Source organism: Achroia grisella, unplaced genomic scaffold, assembly GCF_030625045.1.
Source record: "Achroia grisella isolate CSIRO2021 unplaced genomic scaffold, CSIRO_AGI_Agris_v1 utg874, whole genome shotgun sequence".
Lineage (NCBI taxonomy): Eukaryota > Metazoa > Arthropoda > Insecta > Lepidoptera > Pyralidae > Achroia > Achroia grisella.
In genome coordinates, this window is record NW_026713051.1 from 1,882,387 (window position 1) to 1,906,202 (window position 23,816).

General features: G+C 31.7%; 2 protein-coding genes across 2 annotated transcripts in view; one reads left to right on the forward strand and one right to left on the reverse strand.

Annotated features, from left to right (window-relative positions):
* LOC131853043 (uncharacterized) overlaps window positions 1-23,816 on the reverse strand; it is a 64,333-nt gene that overhangs the window by 24,816 nt on the left and 15,701 nt on the right. The window contains exon 2 of the mRNA XM_059203835.1: window positions 14,071-14,501. Coding sequence (XP_059059818.1) covers window positions 14,071-14,327 — 257 coding nt within the window. The 5' untranslated portion in view covers window positions 14,328-14,501. The remainder of the gene's footprint in view (window positions 1-14,070; window positions 14,502-23,816) is intronic.
* LOC131853044 (uncharacterized) lies at window positions 1,257-10,780 on the forward strand. The gene is made up of 4 exons (XM_059203836.1): window positions 1,257-1,412; window positions 6,661-6,802; window positions 8,190-8,330; window positions 10,545-10,780. The coding sequence occupies exons 2-4, from the start codon at window positions 6,672-6,674 to the stop codon at window positions 10,642-10,644; spliced, it is 372 nt and encodes a 123-aa protein (XP_059059819.1). The 5' UTR covers window positions 1,257-1,412; window positions 6,661-6,671; the 3' UTR covers window positions 10,645-10,780.

Below are 23,816 nucleotides of genomic sequence, written 5' to 3' on the forward strand. Positions count from 1 at the left end.
CGTTAGAAAGAAATTTGTTAATCTGTGATAGATAACAAAATCATTCTACAATCACTCCACTACAATACACAAACGCACGCAAAGGAATTGCTATATCCTGCTATCAAAGATGCTTCAATCAAATCAGTTCCAATAAAAAGTAGGTAGAGTATTGTCTATCCAAAAACATCTACAAGCTGTACAGAAAATTCCATCTTATTAATCAAGATGTTAAAAGATAATAAAATAAGAAACTCGCTTTCGTAGGAGAGGGGATTATTAATAATAGGGATAGCAGCTCCAATACCAGCACCATGTCAATTTGAACTTCACGCGGTCCCCTTGGAAACCATCGTGGTTGATTCCTGTTGAATTCTCCACGATATGCTACTCTGACTTTATGTTTTCATCTATTGCCATCCTTTACTGGTGCCCCATCAGCGTATAAAGCAGGCGGGTCAACATTCCATTATCAAACAAAATTTCTCTTTTATGGGGCCGAAGGTAGGAGAGTATTGGATATAATCCATGGGAATTCATGATGAACTGGCCATATTGTTTAGCCTATCGTTCTTTACGGGGGCCCGCCAGCATATACCTACCTACAGCTAGTGATATATCATTCCAAATTTTAAATATGGAATGGTAGACGACCTAATTATAGGTACACGTAAATTTTCTGGGCCTGCGTGGTAGTCCACCTGACAAGGTACATAATTAGTAACTGGTCCACTATTCCCTATTACCTACTAACAATTACCTACCTTCCATTCTATATTCAAATAAACTCCAATTTAATTATTATTACTAGAGTCTCATGACGTAATCGAGAAAATCGTGTAAACGGTTTAGCATGAAGTAGGTATACTGAACTTGCAGTTTTTAAAATGGCATTGCTCAGGACACTGCCATCGTCTATCGAGATAAAAGTCACTATTATTATGTTAAGATTGATATTTTATTGAACACAAAGCCAACCTCGCGATTTGACGAGCGCACACTGACATTTCCTTGACAGTGACAATGTCTTGTTTGTTTTGGCGGGCCGAGGGGCATTTGGAAATGGAGGTCATTCCTCTCAACGACGCTGTATAGGAGGAGTAAATTGCCTGAAAGCAAACTTTGCAGAGTTTCTTTTATATTATTCTAGACTAGATTATGAATAGCATTTAAAACGTTCTTATTTCAAATACTGCCAACGACGGAATATTGCACAAGGTCATTAATTTAATACATACTTATAAACTTTTTGCTACCGACTTCATTTTCTCGCAAGTATTTTATTTGTCATTGAATGACTTAACCATTACTAAATGGGTTATTTTTAATTCATCTTTAAAGTGAGATCTGGTGAGATCACGGACTGTTTTAGTTACGTCGGCATCCAATCGTTTGTTTATGTTTTTGTAGGAGGTCATCACAAATATCTATTGGTTTGTAAATTATTTCTAAAACTTGTTCTACAATTAATTCTGATTACAATGTGTGCGTTATAGTACTGTGGTTACTATATGTTCTAGGCTAATCCGTAAAAATTTTCGCTTCCACGTGGTCCGTTCTACCTCTGAATTCCTTCTGAATTCTACACATAATCGTCATCCACATTACGTACATTCATTAAAGAAACTACATGTCAAGTAACTACTTCTTCTAGACATAGAATATTTAATAGTATCTTTATAATAACATTGACTGTACTGCTTACTATTTGTCGTCTGAGTATAGGAATTAGCTTAGCGCCTTGTAGACCTTTTGCTTTTTTGTATCGCTCAAAAAATCCAACAACTAAACTTGTATTATAAATGCGAAAGTAAGTCTGTCTATCTGTCTCGCTTTCAAACGAAACCTACTGTACCTATTTAAATAAAATTTGGTACACAGAGAGTCTAGACCCTGATAAAGTATATAGACTATTTTTAAATACTACAAATGAGTTGAAAGGAGAGATGCAAGATCGTATGAAAGTATCGTCATTTTTAAAGCTAAAAGCTTGAAACTTATTTTTTAGGCTGTTGATTGAGCTGTAGAATTAAACAATTCTTCATTACTTGGTCACTGTTTTACTTGGACGAAGTCGCGGGTAGGTACAGCTAGTATTCAAAATATGGGAAAGATATTATACCACAGATGTCGGTCGTTACGTATAATAATATAACTCTATTATATGAAAGTAGGTAAATTATTAAAGCTAATGGATCAACAAACCTTGACCTGGTTACGCGAGGAGTGTGATCACCGGAAACGCAATTTGGTGTCATACTAAATGCCTATATAACTGAAATTACTAGATACTTTTTACGACCGTAGTAGCGAGTAGGTATTTCTATTACGTTTGTTTTTTATATAATAGTCCAAGATAATTTTGATTTAAATTGTTTTGGTGCAATATATAAAACTAAGTTTGCAAATACATGAATAATAATATTCAGAAAGATTTTGAAATAGGGCCGAAAACCTCTTTTTTCAATATAACTCGTCATCGATAGGAAATTTGACAAACTGTTTCAAATAAAAGTTGTAAAACAAAAAATCTGCACAAAACAAGTCCTTTTCATTTTTTCATTATCTGGTGTTGTTTACCTACAAAATTAAAAACTAATTTGGCTCGTTATCAACTGAAAAAACTAGTTAAATGTAAGTAAAAGCCCTGTACAAAGCAGCGCGTGCATCACACAGATACGATCGTTCAGCTGTTAGTTTTAGGTAATTAGTTTTTTTTTAATTTTGTGGCTAAACAACATCAGATAATAAAAAATAAGAGCGTGTTTTATGTAGAATTGTTTTCTCTACAACCTTTCTTTAAAACATTTTTTCATATTTCTCACGGTTATCGAGTTATTTAAAAAAAAAAACGTATTTTAAACACTTAATTTTTTCATTCCTTTCCCTATAATCAAAATTTCTTTCTCAATACTATTATTTACGTATTTTAATACTATTTTTAAACACAGACGGTGAAAGAGGAGTGTCTTAATAAGTTTGACGTATCTGTGTACGTCTGTCTGTGACATCGTAGCTTCTAAATGAATGGATGTGATTATGATAGTTTTTTTGTACCAAGATTTTTTTTCAGGTTTTTTTAAAGTTTCTAATTATTATGCATATGTCTAACTGAGGTATTTGTTCTTTTATGCTTTTTGATATCAAATTATTATGGATAAGTAATTATTACTTGAAACTTAAATAGCACTAGAACCTGAGGTGTTTGTTTTTTATGCTTTTTAGTCATCAATTTATTTATATATAGACTGATAATTAATCCAAAAACATACATGTCTACATTTATACCTCACTAGGTATACTAATAGTAGTTTAATAGCCCTTAGCCCCATTTTACAAATCGTTTTTTAAATTGTACTATCTCATTTGGTAGAATTCATAGAGTTGTCTATCTGGTTATATTGTGTTTAGAATATATCTATTATAGATTGGGCTATTTATTGTACACTACATGTACATGTATTATTTATTTATATATATAAACCTTCCTCTTGAATCACTCTGTCTTTTTAAAAAAAGGAATCATGATCCGTTGTGTTCTGTCTTTTAAAAAAAAACGAATTAAAATCCGTTGCGCAGTTTTAAACATTTAATAATACAGACAGACAGCGACAGCGACTTTGTTTTATACTATGTATACATTATATTTATAATGATTTACGCAATTTTGTACCTGTTGATAAATTTTCCTTGAGTTTTATAATTCTGTCACGTCCGCTTCATATTCATAGCTATAAAAATATATTTTTTATCCAGTTGATGCAATACTTACCATCAAATAAACAATTATAATTTCATTTTATGCAGCACTTGTGTTTATTATATTTAAATGAACTTTATACTAATTACAATAATAATAATGTTGTTAAAAATCATTTACATGTATAGAAAGGTTGATAATACCTACTTAGTATTCGCAAGTAAGTACACCGTATAATATAAATGTCAAGGTTTAATGGCTTAAAAGAGAATATTACACTTACGAGGTCACACTTTTACAGATATAATAAAGATCAAGTGAAAGTAAACGTTAGCTTAAGTTAGGCGCCTGTTCATTTAAAAAAATACTTTAACTATTTTACGGAATACATATCTATTAAGTTTAAAAAACAACAGACAACAATACATAACGACATATATATTTCCCTATATTAAAATAGATAATCCAGTTTCGATATAATACCCAGATTTAAAACATTTTATTATAAAATTGAAGAGTTTATAAATGATAATAATGTTTTTGTAGAAATAATCTAAGTAAAATTCATAGCATCATCAACTGACAATGTCATCTGATTGAACAAAGATTGAGCGCCTAGCGGTTTCTATGTTGATTGTCACATGCCTAATTCTTGTTAATAATAATAATAATAATCTCAGGACAATTCACACAGCGCCATCTAAGCCCAAGATAAGCTAGCTAAGGCTTGTGTTACGGGTTGTTAAATACATACATATTATACATAGAAAATACCCAGAACGACACAAACAATCATACTCATGAATACAAATGTTTGTGCTGTGCGAGGAATCGAACCCGCGACCGTCATACGTAATGCGGTGTGCTAGACCGCTTATTGTTAATGTGTATTCCGAATGAGTGGTAGATTAAAAAATTGTGACTATTCAAAAGTGCGGATATTAAGTTTATTTTATTAGGGATATTTGTAGTATAATTATTTGTGTATTTAAAACAAGTATATGTCACTTTAGTATTTACGCCTTAGTCAATAGATTTCGATATCGTATGAATCCATTAGCATTCCAAAACAAGATAAAAGATGATATAGTCAGACATATAGGTACATACATAAATATAGAGACCTTTTATATCTCGGAATATTTATACCCATAATACATAGATCTAAAAGGTTAAGCTTCTGTAGTTTTTTTTTCTGAGAAAACCTGTTATGCCCTATTTCATAATAATGTTATATTGTGGGGTAAATTCTATTATTATAATGTAGCGCATAATAGCAAAAAATGGATAGTGAACAAATAAAAAAATATGCAGAGACTTGGTGTTATGTAATAAATAAGATTATTAAAATATCATCTGATATTAGAATACTCGTATCAAAGCAATGTATACAACATATGATTATTCTCTCTTGGACCTTCCTTTTGGGTATACTATTGCAAAAATATTAAAACTTTCGATATAACGAAAATCATGGCGTTACTCATAATGTTTGATTTCTATCAACCTTATTATATAAAGGCATGACTTTTGTTTTACAGATTATGCTTTGTAAACAGCTCTACCAATTTTCATTTACATCGGTGTTTCCCAATTAGTGGTACGCGTACCCCCAGGGGTACGTGAAGTTGCATCAAAGGGTACGTGCGGCTATCAGTTAAACAAACACACATACACTCAAAAACTTTCACATTTATTATATTATATTTTTTATATAAGGGGTACGCAAGGTTTGAGTTATTTTTTGAAGTGGTACGCAGCAAAAACTAATTGGGAACCAGTGATCTACATTGATTAGCGTTTTGTATGTACAGTCATTTATTTTAATTCAATTTACAATCGGATTTATAGCTAATTTCTAACCAAAAACTTAAAAGGGATCCATATATTGTAACTATCTACCATTTGTTCGCCGTACTTCTCCTACCTAAGTTTAAACTTACCTAAGTTTTTTTAATTTATACATTTTATTGATATCAAATCGTAATAGAAAATAAGATTAGTGAACTGCAAACACCTAGCATTTTATTATGACATTGTTATTATATATTATAACGTAATTCTGAAAAAATGAATAGCCTAAATCATAATAGAGCCCTATGATGATAATGAAATAAAAAAATATAATTTGTAGATGAAAAAGCGAAAACACATTTATTACACAGCACCTTATGTCTGCGTCAAGATGTTCGAGCCGTATTTATTTAGATAACAATCAGAATTATTTAAAAGTAGATGTCGTGATCTGACCGTCTCTAGATATCCAATATCCATTGACCTATACAATCCTTACTCACGATTTAGGCGTCAATCCGAAAATCTTGTAGCTGTATTATTAAAGCACTGATATACTTTCTAGTTGGCCCACTTTTGGTGTTCTAAGGTGTTAGGCAGTTAGCATGGTCACGTAGTTTTACTGAGCGATACCGTAGCTGGTAGGAAGCTACTTAGCATTCTTGATAACGTCTGCCCCAGTTTAAGTATAACCGATGCTATAACATACCTATCTGAATGTTATCTATACTTGTTCTATTACAATTCTGTATCAATCTCTATGACTTTTCTTTAAATCCAAGTTTGTGATCAACATCCGTGTTTGACTAAAATTGCAGTTAGTTTCAAATTATGTGTATTTATTTGAAGACTTTGGTGGTCTAGCAGTTTAGCACACCCCTTACTTCCGATAGGTTCGATTCCTCGCACAGCCCAAGCTTTTGAATTCATGAATGTGATTGCTTGTATCGGTCTGGATTTTTTCTATGTATGTATTTACGAAAAAAATATATGTATTTGTATCAGTTATCTAGTACCCATAACACAAGCTTTGTGTGAATTGTCCTGAGATTATTATTCTTAAAATACCTTATCACACTGATATTACACATTCATATAATACTGACTAGACGTTAAAAAAGAAACAAATACCTTAGCAGCAATAATATAATATAAAAAAAAAATTTATAGCTTTCTTTTGTTCTCAGGAAAACATAAAATGGCGAAGGAATATGTACCAAAACTTGATCTCAATACAGAAGCATTTCAAATGCGGGCACAGTGGAAAAAGGTGGATATATGCCGAAAGCAGTGGTTTGATCAATGGAGCTGGCTTTTGGATGAGAGAATGTAATTAACGTCGTTTTAGAAGATCTCTAAGTTATATAGAAGAAACTATCTATATAAAGAAACTAGAGATGCTTCAAATATTTATTTATTAATTCTTAACAATAAGTATTGTATCGGATTTAAAATACTAATTTATTATTAATAGGAATGGATGATGTAATCTGAATAAATACGAGCGCACAATTACGCGATATTAAAAACTAGAATCCTCAACACTTTCTTGATAAAGTTATCTTGAACATTGTAACAATATTACACAGTGTACTAAGATTACACAATTTCAGGTATACCTTGCATGTTCAATCAGTACAAGATCTTTAAAAACTTGACTCAAGTAGGTATATTAAACTACAAGTAACTACAAAGTGTGTACAGGTTTATTCAGGTACATAGCAGATGTTTAAAAACTTTACACTAATTGGTATATTAAATTACAAGTAACTACTAAGTTTATAGAGGTTTACTCAAGTACAGAGATGAAGATCTTCAAGGTCAGAGAGCAAGATCTTCAAAAACTTTACGCAAATAGGTATATTAAACTACAAAGTTTATAGAGGTTTACTCAGGTACAGAGATTAAAATCTTCAAAATCAGAGAGCAAGATCTTCAAAAACTTTGCACTAGTGTCGTAACTATCTTAGACAATTAACTTGTCTTTCCTTCCTCCTATTAAATAGTATCTCTACCGCAGTAGCATTCCAGTCTAGTCACAGCATCAAAGTAACCAAAAGCATAAATTCGTCACGGAAATTAAATTTGTCGTGAACGCTAACATTTCATGCGAAACAAATGTTAAACCCGATCGTTTCTTGTTCACGAACATCGACGCATTTGACCGGTAAAATCGCCATAGAAAATTGTGTGGATTATACTTTCGAAATAAGTGCTTATAAAAAATGTTTAATTATAGAAGAGTCTCAAAATGACTCTACTATCCAACAATAAGATGACGGTCTCAATGGTCTAGCGGTTTACGTTTAGGTCTTACTTCCGATCGTCGTGGGTTCGATTCCTCGCACAGCAAAAACATTTGCATTCATGAGTATGATTGTTTGTATTAGTTTGGGTGTTTTCTATACATATTATGTATGTTTACGAAATATCAGTTATCTAGTACCCTTAACATAAGTTTTAACTAGCTTAACTTGGGACTAGATGACGCTGCTCAATTGTCCTCTGATTATTATTATTAATATAATTTAGCGCAGTTTGCTGTAATTCTATATTGATCTCTCAGTTTATTACCACGAATAGGTATGGCTTGCTCTTTAGGTTTACGACAAACCACTCCAAGCAACAACGATATCAGTTCGCCTGTTATCGACCGCGTAACACTCACGTTACCTTGAAGAAGAAAACTATATCATCGCTATATCTACACTTCCAGACAAACGATCGCCGAGTCGGACAAAATTCGGAGAGAAAGTGCCGATATTCTGCCGCAGGTTATAAGTAAATTGGAAACAACGAAGACTCTGAAGCCAGTGCCTGTGACATCTACAGGAATTATTGGATGGCTCTCTACCAAGTTTGTAAAGCTAATTAAAAATGACACAACACTTCACTAACTGTGGGTACCTATACAATAAATAATAATAAATAACCCTGGACAATTAACACAGTGCCATCTAGCCCCACGGTAAGCAGAGCTTGTGTTATATGTACTAGACAACTGATATAAATACATAAATAATATACTTAGAAAACACCCAGACCGATACAAACAATCATACCCATGAATACAAATGTTTGCACCGTGCGAGGAATTGAAGTCGCGACAATCGTAGGTAAAAGTGTGCTAAACCACTAAACCACCAAGACCGTCAATATAATAGTAAATCTGTTAAATAAGTACATATATGGCAATTCTAGTCATATTCCACGAGCAATACAGATGTTCAAAAGGGTTATTCATAACGCCAACATAAGAGAATAGTCTCAGAGTCTATGAAAGGTGTCCCATAAAAAGGTCTTTGAAGTTCCTTGAAAACATGACCCACATAACACAGAAAGGACGGTTTTGTCGTATTCCTCTCTTATTAAAAACTTGGTCTATAAAAATGTAAAATGTACCTAATTATTATGCAAGCTTTGAACTACTTTGGAAATTAATAGAGATTTGCCGAGTCTTCATAATACTCAATACCAACCGTTTACATAAAAAAATACAAAAACATTTTCTTATGGAATAGAAATAGAAATATTCTTTATTCAAATAAACTCAATACAAGCACCTTTGGATAGTCATATTTTTTTATTCTACCACACTTTCGGAACGCAGACTCATCGCATGAAGAATGAACATTATGTGATGCTGTTTTGAATAAATGTTATTTTAAATAAATAATTACATTACAACAAATAAGAGGTTTGCGAAAATTAACATAAAAACCACTACGCACTCATTCCTAGTGCAATTAGATAATATTGTAAGCGCTATGAATTTTAAGTTTTTTACATATATTATTATTTCTACAAAAACATTATCATTTACAAACTACCAACATCTACAAATTTATAGCACTTTGGATTACTTTACTCATGGCTTAGATAATAATGTCACATAAGAAAAAATCGTCGTTCTGGTTATATGTGCGTGTTGATATGTCAATCCGTTGCAATTCTCTTTTTATAATAGATAATGAATTAATTGTCATACCCTCTATTCATAGGTGACATTCACACGATAAGTTATCATATAATGTACTCTGACATGACCATTGTCGCAAAAACACGTCTAATTTCTTGTAGCACAGATGTCAACGGGTTCATTAGTAATCAGTATGTACAGTTGGCTTCTTGAATATCAGTTTATAGTTTCTCAATAATTGTAACGGATCGGTGGACTGTATAGGTGTCTAAATGATTAAATCACGTAGAATATCATAGAAAAATAGAAATATCGAATACACAATGTAGCAATAATGAAGTATATCAAATAACATGACGTAAAAGTGATAAACAGTTTTAAAAATATAAATTTAAAAATAATAATGTTTTCAAGGGAGCTCGATGCGGTCGGTCGCCAACAATAATAATAAAACTTATTATTTAACATTGAAAAAAAAGTTCAAAATATATCTAACTTAATTTTAAATGAAACGTAGGTAGTGTTGATATTCTGTATTTTCATTCATACACAGTGATGGCCGCCATTTCATTTGTGTGTACATTTATATAGAATATCTATTGATAATCAAACAATATATATAATAAATCATTTAAATCTAATAAATATTAGGTACTTTATTAATTTACTAAACAACAAACGCATGGTGTATTAAAAACTAACAAGAAAAATGCAGATATTTTTCTAAGATTTAATTATATAAAACATATGTTGATACATTTATCAACATTCCTAGTTCCTCCAGTTATTTCTCTTGAAACCATATGTGTATACATACAAAAAGATGACCTCGGCACGGTTTTAGTACTTAATTAGAAGTTAAAAAAGATTATCGTAAACTAAGAACAACAGTTAAAGCAAATTTTTACTCAATAAAATATTCATATTGAATCGATATTTTATTGCCCTTACAATCTGTAGGAATTCTAAATAATGAATGCATAAATGTTACGGTCATTCAAAATTGTGATTCTAATTACGAAGATATTGTAATACTGACCATTTTTACGGTACGTTCTGAATGAAACAGACTGTACCTAAAGATAGTTATATGCATTGATATAACTACCTAACTAAACAATCTATAAATAACAATTGTGTCATTATTTCCAGGTCTGACTGTCAACTTGAAATATATACATCGTGGCTCTCGAAAATTCCAGTAAAACTTCCAGACACTTGGGATAATAAGGATTACGTTGGTAACAAATAGGTTATAACTGTTAAACACTTCTATTGTAACAATTTTTCTACAAATTGTTAAATACTTCTATTGTAAAAATTTTATATAAATTGTTAAATACGTCTATTGTAACAATTTTTATATAAACTGTTAAACACTTCTATTGTATCACATTTTATATAAAGTTTTACTTGAGTTTTCATTCCATTCTTTCTATTTGTTCACTGCAGTTATATTCTTTGATATTCTCATATGTTTCACAATATTATGAAACATTTTAATGGCCTCTGTTGTGTAGCGGTTTAGCACACCGATTTACTTCTGATGGTCACGGGTTCGATTCCTCCAATGGTGAAAATATTTGTATTCATGTTTGTATTGGTCTGGACGTTTTCTATCTATATTAGTATTTACAAAAAAATATTTAAGATTTATATCAGTTGTCTAGTACCCATAACACAAGCTCTGCTTACCATCGGACTAGATGGCGCCACGCCGTGTTAATTGTCCAGGGTTATTTATTTATTTTGTTATGTGACCTGCGATGAGGAAGTAAATCGTATCCTAAAAGTTTTTTGGCACGTTATTAATATCAATAGTAATTATAATTCAAGGTGATCTCATTGTCGAAACACTTTTTAAGATTTTTTTTTCGATTAGTTGTTATAATTACACTTAGATTGAATTAGTACCCTTTTATGATTAAAATAAGGTATATTGTTAAAAACACAAATGTATAACTGGCGTGCATTAGTCTTTAAACCTATATTATATCTATATATATAAATAAAATTGGAGTGTCTGTTTGTAATATTGAAATAACCGTTTTTTACTAGATGCATATGGATATACATACGGTAGATACACCAAAATATTATATTTTACAATTTTTGTCTGTCTGTCTGTTTGTTCCGGCTAATCTCTGAAATGGCTGAACCGATTTTAACGGGACTTTTATTGGCAAGTAGCTGATATAATAGGGAGTAACTTAGGCTACTTTTATTTTAGAAAATTAAAGTTAAATTTCACGGAGACGAAGTCGCGTGTACAGCTAGGGTTAAATAAATTGTTCATCAACTATCTATCTCATATGAAGAGATCTATTTTGTTAGAGTGTGGTCTACGATGATCAGTGATCTCAAACTTAGACGTTTAGATTTTCTCAAACTATTAGTCAGAGAACGTCATGATTTTAATTACCAAGTGTCACTTGAGATTGCTATCTCAGAAGTCATACTCTGGGTATGAAAGGTCTGGTGAAGTCATACTCTTTCTCGAACTATTAGTCAGAGAACGTCATGATTTTAATTACCAAGTGTCACTTGAGATTGCTATCTCAGAAGTCATACTCTGGGTATGAAAGGTCTGGTGAAGTCATACTCTTTCTCGAACTATTAGTCAGAGAACGTCATGATTTTAATTACCAAGTGTCACTTGAGATTGCTATCTCAGAAGTCATACTCTGGGTATGAAAGGTCTGGTGAAGTCATACTCTTTCTCGAACTATTAGTCAGAGAACGTCATGATTTTAATTACCAAGTGTCACTTGAGATTGCTATCTCAGAAGTCATACTCTGGGTGTGAAAGGTCTGGTGAAGTCATACTCTTTCTCAAACTATTAGTCAGAGAACGTCATGATTTTAATTACCAAGTGTCACTTGAGATTGCTATCTCAGAAGTCATACTAAGGGCATCGTGTACATTATCAACGACATCAGAAAAGTTAAGACTATTTTTATTAATTAAATTTGTCTACTATTAAATATAAAATATAACAAGTAAGAATATTTAATAATTATATTTTGTATAGATGCTCTAGAGTATAAAATATAACAATTAAAAAGGCATTATATTTTAAAACTTATAATAATACTGCTATTGAACAGTATAATGTTTGTTGAGAACTAAATCATAAGTTCCTACAAGAGTTTGGAAGTATCATATAGAACAAACCGTAACAACAAGTACACTAATACTTATATTGGTCACATTATCCACACAAACAATATAGTTGTTTATGTCAAAAGTAAGTACTTAATCTTTTTATAATAATATTAAAAATACGACAGTTTGTAAGTATTTGTTACTCTTTCAGGCAAAAACTACTGAACGGACTTTGATGAAACTTTACATTAAGATAACTGAGGCATCAAAATATCATATAGGCTATATTATTTATAGAAATTTATATACTAAAATTTAACGCAGGTGAAACCGCGGGTACAATTAGTATTATATACATATACTAGCAGACACTGTCGACGCCGCTATGGAGTCCAATTGTGTTTCCAAAATCATTCACCCATTGATCTATGCATGTAAAACTACATCCAAATCGGATGAATTAGGTCACAAATTCACAATGTCATAATTATTATATTTATAAAGACTTCTTGCGTCAATATGTATATTTCGAAATAGTTGTATGTTTGACCTTTAATTTATAGCTGGGGTTGTGATGGCATTGTATAACTTTGTGAATGTCAATTTAATAAATATTAAATTAGAAACAATTTGCGAACATTTAACTACATGTGGTTACAAGCAAATTGACTGCACAATTATCAAACGTTGTTATGATTGCTGCTTCAGTGAATAATGTTTGGTTCATTTAATATTGTTGTACACCAGACATAACATTGCTTTATCATCATCTGCTTCTTCCTTTACCATTTATTTATGGTCGTCGTAATATACTTTTCTCTAGCATTCATCTCTGTTTGCAGTCATCTCGTTATTTACTCTCTTTCTTACCATATCATCTTTCACAGTCCATCCATCTCTTTTTTCATATCTAACATTCATATGTAACGCATCAAACAAAACGTTACTATTATATTATACAAATTAATTATATATTCAGTATTTAAATTACAATACAAACCGGTATATTTAGTTTTCGAGTGAAATAAATTTTCCGATTGCAGTCATACAATAAGCAATTTTGGTTGAACGTAACGATCGCCATTGTTCTTTTTTTATTGAATGAATGAATATATATGTGATATTTGAATTCCATGCATGAACATTTTACTATAATTCGAAACGAGGAACCAATGATGAAGTGATAATGTGATGGCCTAAGAAAATCTACATATTTTATATTGTTTTCACAAAGTTATTTGTTACTGTACAAACTATAAAATTCTATTATTCATTTATTCCTATTTTTCAAATAACTGAAAACAACAAATATCTTGCCAATACGTAATGTAGAATTGCAACTGTCGTGTGTCGAATACAGAATATATGTAATACAATGAACATTCCAGAATGTACTGACTCTTCGACAGCAGATGCATACTCAAGACTCGTAGCATTGGATTGCTCAATGTTATTAGTAGAATGTACTGACTTTTCGTAGAGAACATTCCAGAACGTAAGCGACTCGTAGCATCTAGTACTAAAACAATATTGCAACTACCGTTAGAATTATATAAAAAAATTAAAGCTTACCTCTTCAGCGTGGTATGTTTGGTTCCATTGCTAAGTAGCTTGTGTTTTGGTTTGTCGAGTGCTCCAGTAGGAGTCGACGAAGATATCGTAAGATCGCTGGCGAACGAGCTCGTCGATGATTCTTTGGAAATATTGTTGCGGGCTCTTCTCGCAGCCGACTCTGGACTGCCAGGGCTCCCCACTAATTCCAAAGCGAGTCGACCCTTCCCCGGCACTGGAGGAGGTTTCTCCTCCACTGGCACCATGTAAGACAGCATGGCTGTCTAATATCTGTAGTATATCAACATGAAAATATACGCAGTTGTCGACTCAGTCGATAAACTCATTTGTTCCTTTATCCATAATAGAACAAGTATTCAATAGTATCCATATATTCGTTTCACTGAGGAAGTCCTTCAAGTCGCTATCCGAGTCCCGTTTATGATTGAGATCTGAAAGATATATCAGAGATTGTAGTTGTCAATTTAATAACATTTATTTATTGTTTAGTGGTTGTATTTAACCTTTATATTCTGACTACTTATAAATTTGAAAAAAAAAAATTATTAGGAAGCCGTTTAAATGTTTATCGTGACAACAATTAAACGGACCTTAAATATAAAAATTAGGAATAGCTCTAATAAAAAATTACAAACTTGAACACTAACTAATTCAATAATATTGATCAACTACTGGTGAGAATCGGATCGTTTATTATTTTCCAAACCAGAATGTTGTGTACGTTTGTCTAGATAAAAATAACTACCTAGGTGTATTTGACGCAACATCCCGTTTTTCGCTGTAGTTAGAATGAATGTTTTAAGTCCGAAATGTAATAAAAATCGCGTAATGGCCTCGACTAAATTATACTATAAGTTGCAATATAATTTTTTATTATACTACGATAATGGCAAACAAGCATACGGCTATCATATGCTATAGACGCCTGAGACACTAGGGGTGTCACGTGCGCGTTGCCGACCCTAAACTAGACAGATAATTTATCTATTTAATAATATTTCTTAGGCTAAACATTCAAAATTTAATCTCGAAGTGTATTAATACACCTGACGACAGATAATAATAAGAGATAAGACCTAAGCTTCGTAATCAATGTTCGATTCGCTCGAAATCTGTTTTCTCAAAAATATTTCTTCATGAATCTAATATCGAAGAATTTCTAAATAAATAAGTTTCATAATCCCTGCTGTGGTAGCGAAAACAATCTAGAAACAATTTGACGTCGTCGGGAACAAAATCAATTTGTACAGGCAGAATTTAAAATTAAATTGGCAATTTACGTACATTCACGTAAAAATGGAATCTGTTGAATAGACTTGAATGCAAAATAATATACTTAACGAAATAAGTATAGTGTTATGGGTAGTGGGATTCAGTTAGGAAATTGCATAAAGGCTAGTCATAGAGAAGCTGAAACTGAAAAAAGAAAAAAACAATAAGCCGCTGATGAAATTGAATTTTCACCAAAAACAAAGTAGAAATATGAAAACTTTATATTGAACTTATGCTATACTGGTCACTTCGCCGCGTAGTATGAAGGTTAATAAGCATTTTCTTTTCTCCACTTCGCTCCCTTGGGATAGTTTTAGGCAATAAAAAAAGAATACTATACATACTATACTAGTATACATCTAAATATATATAACTCAAAGGTGACTGACGTAGTGATCTATCCACGCACAGGACGGATCGGGCTGAAATTTAACATGCAGGTAGATGTTATGACGTAGGCATCTGCTAAGAAAGGATTTTGATTCATTCTACCCCCAAAGGGATAAAATAGGGGATGAAAGTTTGTATGAAACTTTGTCAATTTTAAACCGATCGGGCTGAGACTTTGCATGCATAAAGCTACTGTGACGTAGGCATCCCCCTAAGAAAGGATTTTGATAAATTCCACCCCTGAGGGGATAAATTAACGCGAGCGAAGTCGCGGGCAAAAGCTAGTTGTCTATACGTTTAACCTTGCATTATTTAAAAAGATGGTTGGTCAGACTTTGTTATAACCCATTTAACTTAATATATATTAATTAATTTTTATTCGTAATTCCTATTTTTTATTATTATATTTTATTTCATTTTACGCTTTCTTTATATCCATTAATAAGTTGCATTTTAAGTTCATATTTGTAACTTCATATAAAATTCAGCACTACTCGTAAACAAATTAGCATGTTTATATGTATTGTCTATAGTAAACTGTGATTAACGTCGTTGGTGATACATTTATCTTCCATCTTATCACATATTGTATACATATATAATATAATTTATTACTATGTTTGTCCTAAATAAATAAAAAAAAAATATCTGTCAACTGTAACCATTGGTCCCGCAAAAATAAGTTCTATATTTTATGTGTTCGCCGAAAATTTAACTTGGAAAGCAACTACTATAAATATTTATGATGCCTAGACTACCTAGACTTTCCCCGGCACCTGCATTATTACTGCATTATTCTTTCATTCAACTCCAGAACCAGCGTACCGTGCCCTCCCTTAAGATTTCCTTTCAAATCAACTTGCTCTTGCACTATCGCATTACATTCGCGGTTTCCAACCGTCCTCAGATTCCTCGCAATCCTCGCGTGGGAAAGCATCTACATATACATAAATAAAATTGGAGTGTCTGTTTTAATATTGAAATAATCGTTTTTTACTATATACATATGAATATAAATACTTGTACATACACCAAAATAACATTTTTTACAATTTTTGTCTGTCTGTCTGTTTGTTCCGGTTAATCTCTGAAATGGCTGGACTGATTTTGACGGGGTTTTTTTTGCAGCTACCTGATGTAATAAGGAGTAACTGACTACTTTATTTTAGAAATATTCTTTTATGTTAGAAAAATAAAGTTAAATTCCAGACGGAAGAAATCGCGGGAACATCTAGTCTTGCATAATACAGAAATGAAAATCGATAAACATCTTTGTAATTTAATTATTGTTTTTGTTTTGTCTAATAGGTCTCCAAGATCTACCTATTCGGCAATTAAATCAGTTATCCTAACCTTGATTTGATATAAACTGCCTTCTTCTACGTACGTAAGATAATAGAATAGAAAATAATTTATTGAAACAATTTAACCACTTTTGTATTTGAATTGGCTATTCAACAATTTAACCACTTTTGTATTTGAATTGGCTATTCAAATACAAAAGTGGTTAAATTGTTTCAATAAATTATTTTCTATTCTATTATCTTACGTACGTAGAAGAAGGCAGTTTATATCAAATCAAGGTTAGGATAACTGATTTAATTGCCGAATAGGTAGATCTTGGAGACCTATTAGACAAAACAAAAACAATAATTAAATTACAAAGATGTTAATGTTAACATTTGTAATCTACCGCACATTCGGATAGCTGTCTCATCACATAATCACATCACTCAATTCACACAATGTGCCTATTAAAATTGTATAGTAATTTAATCTTTATGTCAGAAAACAAAAAATCATTATCATTCAATAAAACAAGTATCATTGATACAATCTCGGTATTACGCAAATACATTTTTTAGTATTCCAATTATTTATATTATTTTTTATTTTCCTTTTCTGGTGCATATATACAAATATTTACGTTTTTTTTATTAAATTTATAAGTACATATAATGTTATTATTTATACTATACCTACTAACAGTATCCGCGGTTTAACCCGCGTTTTATTTCAATATAAAATATAGCCTATGTTTTATTCTGATGCATAAGCTATATTACTGTAAAGTTTCATCAAAATCCGTTTAGTAGTTTTAGCGTGTAACTCTTTCAAACATCCATACTTACAAACTGTCACGTTTATAATATTAATAATAATTAATTAATTAATAATAATGTATATTCATATAATAAGAGCACGGACTCTATGTCTGTGAAAAGAAAAAAAATATTAAGAAGATTGTAAACATTATAACATTTATATGTGAATGTATAAGAGTGTATACATACACATACATTTGAAGACTACCAAATATAAATTGGGTGTTGTTTACCAATCGACCTTGATCTTCAATGAGTAAAGAAATTTAAATAGCTATATACACGTATATATAGCTATATAAACGCCTACGACGTACCGTATATACGTCAAATGTCTATTACAGACATGTTCCTTTCAAAAGATATTGAACTAATATTAGTTTCTATATAATCTATGGTTCCATTAGTGTTTGAAATTTACAGATTCAATTCGTCTATGAATACATTTCGGATCAAGTTTGAGTAAATTTGAACTTTATAATAAATAAGTTTACGGTGTAGATTTAGTTAGGTTGTACTGGATTGAGTGTATCGTTTATAGTAATAATAATAATAATCTTAGGACAATTCACACAGCGCCATCTAGACCCAAGTTATATACTAGATAACTGATACAAAAACATAGATTTTTTCGTAAATACTACATAATATTGTAATACATAGAAAACACTCAGACCGATACAAACAATCATACTTATGAATACAAATGTTTGATCTTGCGAGGAAATGAACGCGCGACCATCGGAAGTAAGGCTGTTTGTGTAACTACTAGACTACCGAGATAGTCAAATTATCTATACTTATAATAAATCTGTAGAGTGGTCAATTCTGTACATGAAATATATTTCCAAAATAACTATGAGGGGGTGATTAGTGATCAATACTGATGCCAAAAACGCAATTAGTAAAATTTTTGTCTGTCTGTCTGTATGTTCTTTATAGAAACAAAAAGTACTCGACGGATTTTAACGAAACTTGGTACAATTATTCTTCATACTCCTGGGCAGGTTATAGTATACTTTTCATCACGCTACGATCAATAGAAGCAGAACAATGAAGAAAAATGTAAGGAAGGCTTACTTAGTTAGGCTACTTATTTTACGAAAAACTACCAAAACGCAGACGAAGTCGCAGACAACAGCTAGTATTTAATATATACATCAAACAATAGACAAATTTAACCTTCAACAAGACATCAAGATAAGATCCATTCATCCCCTATAATCTGCAATTTATTTAGCTCGAACGTAGTAAGTTCTCAAAACATAGACACTTGAAACTCCTACAATACGTACCAATATCCAGTGTCTATATTTTAAGAACCTCGTGGCCTAATTCTCCCCTCGACCAACTTGTTAAATTATTAAGGTCGCGAATTCGATCCTGGTCCATCTAAAAACATTAGGTACTATTTCTACCTAAATCCACATCATTTATTTATTAAACTTTAATGTACAAATACAATATATAAATATACATACATACAAACTACATGGATAGAACATCTTATATATTAATAACACAATTTGGAAATTGAAAAATATTAAAATACTGAAACAGACTTTTTATTTAATATTATGTCAAATAAATACAGTAATAGTATTATGTGACAGAGAGATTAAAGAGTAATCGTCTATCGTGGTATGGGCATGTAATGCGTAGGAATGAAGATCATATCCTAAGGACGGTGTTACATATGAATGTGGATGGTTATAAGGGTAGAAGAAGACCGAAAAAGAGATGGATGGACTGTGTGAAAGATGATATGGTGAGAAAAGGAGTAAATAACGGAATGACTGCGAACAGAGATGAATGGAAGAGAAAAACATATTACGCCGACCCCAAATAAATGGGATAAGGAAGAAGCAGATGATGATGAAATACAGTAATAGTATTATGTGACCTATTTTTTTTATTGAGGGATTCGGGCTATTGTCAATTGCTTGGACCTGTAGCACTATGATCTAGCAGACCAGCGTCGTGACCCCTCGCCACGGAATATTTTGAGCTGAGACCTATTTGATACCAGAAGTAATGATCCAAATTGAAATTGTACATTTTGTGTTGTTATATTTGATGTGTATCAAATAAACAAATTTCCTTTCTTCTCTATTTCTGCTTATAAACTATAAATAAAACAATAATTACTCTCTGCTCTATAACCTAGTAAGGCAAGATGTAGAACAATCGATATAGATCAATGATGCATGCCCGATGCATTTTGTGCTAATTGAAACATCATTGCTTTATTGAACGGCGACTGCTAGCATCACTTTATAGGTTACACCCATGTACATTCAATATACTGTCTTCTGCCTCTAGGATAGGTCACATAGCCCACTCATGCATAAACGTAATATCTCCTTTGGAAATTTACACTTTATCCTGAGGAGATAAAAACCATCGCTCCTAAGAATATCCTTCAATTCTTGTCCCTGGCGGGTCTTGGTAGCGAACTCTGAAAAAATCCTATTTTACTACTAGTATTATTTTCTCTCTGTATAGATTATTCAAGTATAAATTTTTAACAATAATATTTTGTATACCATTGCTATGGCAAAACACATAATACTATGCTTTAATTATCATCTTTTGTACTGTGTTTTTGAGCAAATAAATTATTATTATTATAAACTATACTTAGTTATGTTTGCGCGCGCTTCGCATCTAGAATCGTAATGGTAGCTGCGGATTGTGGCAACCCTATATAGATGTATATATGATGTATTATAGCGGAGGCACCTTGAGTTGGCGCCACGTGAATCTGTCTAAAGCCGCCGACGAGCCGGTGGGCCACGGCGAAATATCCTAAAAATAAACAGCGTTGTAAAGAAATTCATACGATTCATTCATAAGATGTGCACGAAGCCACAGATACACATTGCGACGCCTAGACTACAGATTATATTGTGTACGTTATCAAAATGAAAGTGATTAATATGCTCGGTATTTTAAAAACATATTATTTTACGTTTTATAACAAAAGTCTTTAAAAATGACTAATCAGGTAACTTCCACTTTAAAAGATAATTTACTAAAACTCCAGCTATTGTTATTAGTACGATCAGACTGCAAAACATAAATTCGATTCATTGTACTTCATAATAATCGATTGATGAGGTGCTAATTGATACGAATCTGATCACTTTCCTAAATATTCATTTTGCAATAACTTCTATAGAACTGATACAGTTAGATATCTATACTAACGGAAATTTAATCTGGCTTATTTCTTTCGCCTTTCATGAAAGGTTTAAGTTATTTCAGTTTCTGCTTCATTCCCCTTTGTTGAAGGAAGGTGTTCAATTTCATATTATATCTGAATCTTATTATTATTATTAATATTATAAACGCGAAAGTTTATGAGTATGGAAGAATTGTTTATTACTGTTTTACGCAAAAACTACTGAACGGATTTTGATGAAACTGTACAGTAATGTAGCTTAAATATTAGAATAACATATAGGCTGTAAATTAATAAATTTCATGAGGATGAAACCGCGGGCTCAGCTAGTAATTATATAAAATTCTCGTGTCACAATGTTAGTCACTATACTCCTCCGAAACGGCTTCACCGATTTTTATGAGATTTTATACACATATTCAGTAGATTTGAAAATCCGCTACTATTTATTTTTCATACCCCTACGTGATAAAGGTTGTCCGACCCTAACGTTTTTTTTATTTTTTGGACATATTTTAATGTGGCATTAATAAATACAAACCCTAAATTTTCACTCTTCTATCACCAACCCCTATTTTTTAATAGCAATTTTAATTTATATGGCAATATTTGCGGGAATAGCTAGTACGTATAGAATATTGTAAATTTCCAATCATTATATTGTTCCCATTTTATACAAGTTGTGTATAAATATGTCACTATTATATTGTTTTCAGTTCACTTATCCAATTTGGTTGTCAGCAGATTCTCTATGTGTGGGAATGATAATATAATAGCATTCTTTAGTGAGGGAAAGGTCAGTCGCCCGCTGTGAACTCGAGGAGATGTTTTGTGCTCCGACCCAGCTGATTGCAATCACGACCGGTTAATTAGAAACATTTGCGATAATATATATTTTATGAGTCAATTTTAAATGCACAATTGCAATGTTAGACATCGAGTTCACCCAGTGCTAGTGCAATAATTAGAGCAAATAATAGGGAAGAATATATTTTATTTCAATATATATATATGTACTCATATTTCCGTAATACATATTATTTTATAGACGTTTTTACGTCTTCATGTCTTCTGAATTAACTTTACTTTTACTTTTTTACAGGACAATTCACACATCGCCATCTAGACCCAAGTTAAGCTAGCTAATGCTTGTTTTATGGGTACTAGATAACTGAATTAAATGTAGAAATCAAGGTCTTCATCCCACTATCATATAATCATCATACTGATAAACAAGTATCTACGATTTTGTAAAGTACATGAACCCATCATTAACTTTACAAAATCGTAGATACCCACACAAATGCTATGTGAATAAGAATACAGATTGAAGGTTACTTTTCAGACAAAGTCATTAATCACCTTTAAGAAACTATATAAGAATTATCTATGTACTATTTAACCTATCAATTTTACGGCAAAGTATTATAGTTGTGTATCTATGTTATTGTTCCTTTAGTATTTTTTTTTGTTGTTGTTTTATTTTAATTATTATCATTAATATTTTAAATAGTGGCCTCTCCACCCCCCCTCCCCCTTTTTTTAATACTTTTTTTTCGTTTTGGTGCCAGGGTGCCACTGAAAACTAGCGGTATGTTTATATAGGACATACAATAAAGCTGAGAGGCCCCATTTCAGTGCTTATATTTATATTTATGTCAAAAATGTTTATTTTATGTTTAATTATATACATGTCTAAATTACGTTTAATTATTTTTCTTTGTTTTCTTTTGTTCATATTGTAACACTGTTGAAAAGCACTGATTAAATATATTATCTTTCGTTCTAGATTATCTAGGCCTAAATAATGATGACTGCGTAAGTGCAATAAATCAAGCGATTTATTGCGTTTTTGTGTACTAGCTTTATTTTATTACGATAAACTGTAACTGTTAAAGAAGTTTTATATGAAGTTTATGAGAAGTTTTATATATGAATTATATTCACGCAACAATTATCTTTGGGGGAGGCCTATGTCCAGCAGTGGACGTCTTCCGGACTGAAATGATGATGATGAACTATTATCTATATTGTTTTATTCTCTTTTTGGACCTATCTGAGTTGGAGAAACTGTTATCCTCGACGTTACCACTGTGATATTATCTTCAGATAGTAGATCTTTATGCATAACTACACCATTCAATTTGAGGGGTGTTAAGTCTATGGCCTGTTTAGCAATATTTCTGGTTCAAAGGGGTAAGCAACCAATGGTTGCCGCATAAATATAAAAACTTTGTAATTCGAATGCAAATCTCTAGTGACACACACACAAACGTCACAATTTTATGGCCAGAACGTGTCTTTCTATGAGATCATAATATTCAGATACAAAAGATACGCTTAGAATACACAATTTTAGTACTCAGCGTGGGAAATGAACCCGGACTAAACGATACGTCAAAGAGACATTCTATGTCTGACCGACAGGAATACGTCTGCTGAGATGCTGCTGTATGAGAGTATACATGAACTCTCATACAGCAGCAAATTACTACTATTAACAAATTATCATGATTTGTATGAGAGTTCATACAGTTTTCAGTATCTATCAACAAATTAATGGTATAATTAGTAGATATGTAACAAAGCTTATAATTATTTAAATGAATAATTACATGGTAAATATACAATAAAAAAAAATATACCTAAAAGGTTATTGCTATGATTGTCCCGTATCGTACCTGGCTTAAAGGTTCCCATAACGCTCGCAGCATTTCCACGTTGAATTGCTAGGGAAATCCTTTGCGCCAGATACAATCCGGAACGTCGATCATGGGCTTCTGTCGACAATGCGC

Bases quoted from the DNA above. Each gene is read 5' to 3' on its own strand.
- LOC131853044 (XM_059203836.1), top strand. From the start codon at position 6,672: ATGGCGAAGGAATATGTACCAAAACTTGATCTCAATACAGAAGCATTT. The intron at 6,803-8,189 runs GTAATTAACGTC...CTACACTTCCAG, and splicing joins TGGCTTTTGGATGAGAGAAT to ACAAACGATCGCCGAGTCGG. The intron at 8,331-10,544 runs GTTTGTAAAGCT...CATTATTTCCAG, and splicing joins ATTGGATGGCTCTCTACCAA to GTCTGACTGTCAACTTGAAA.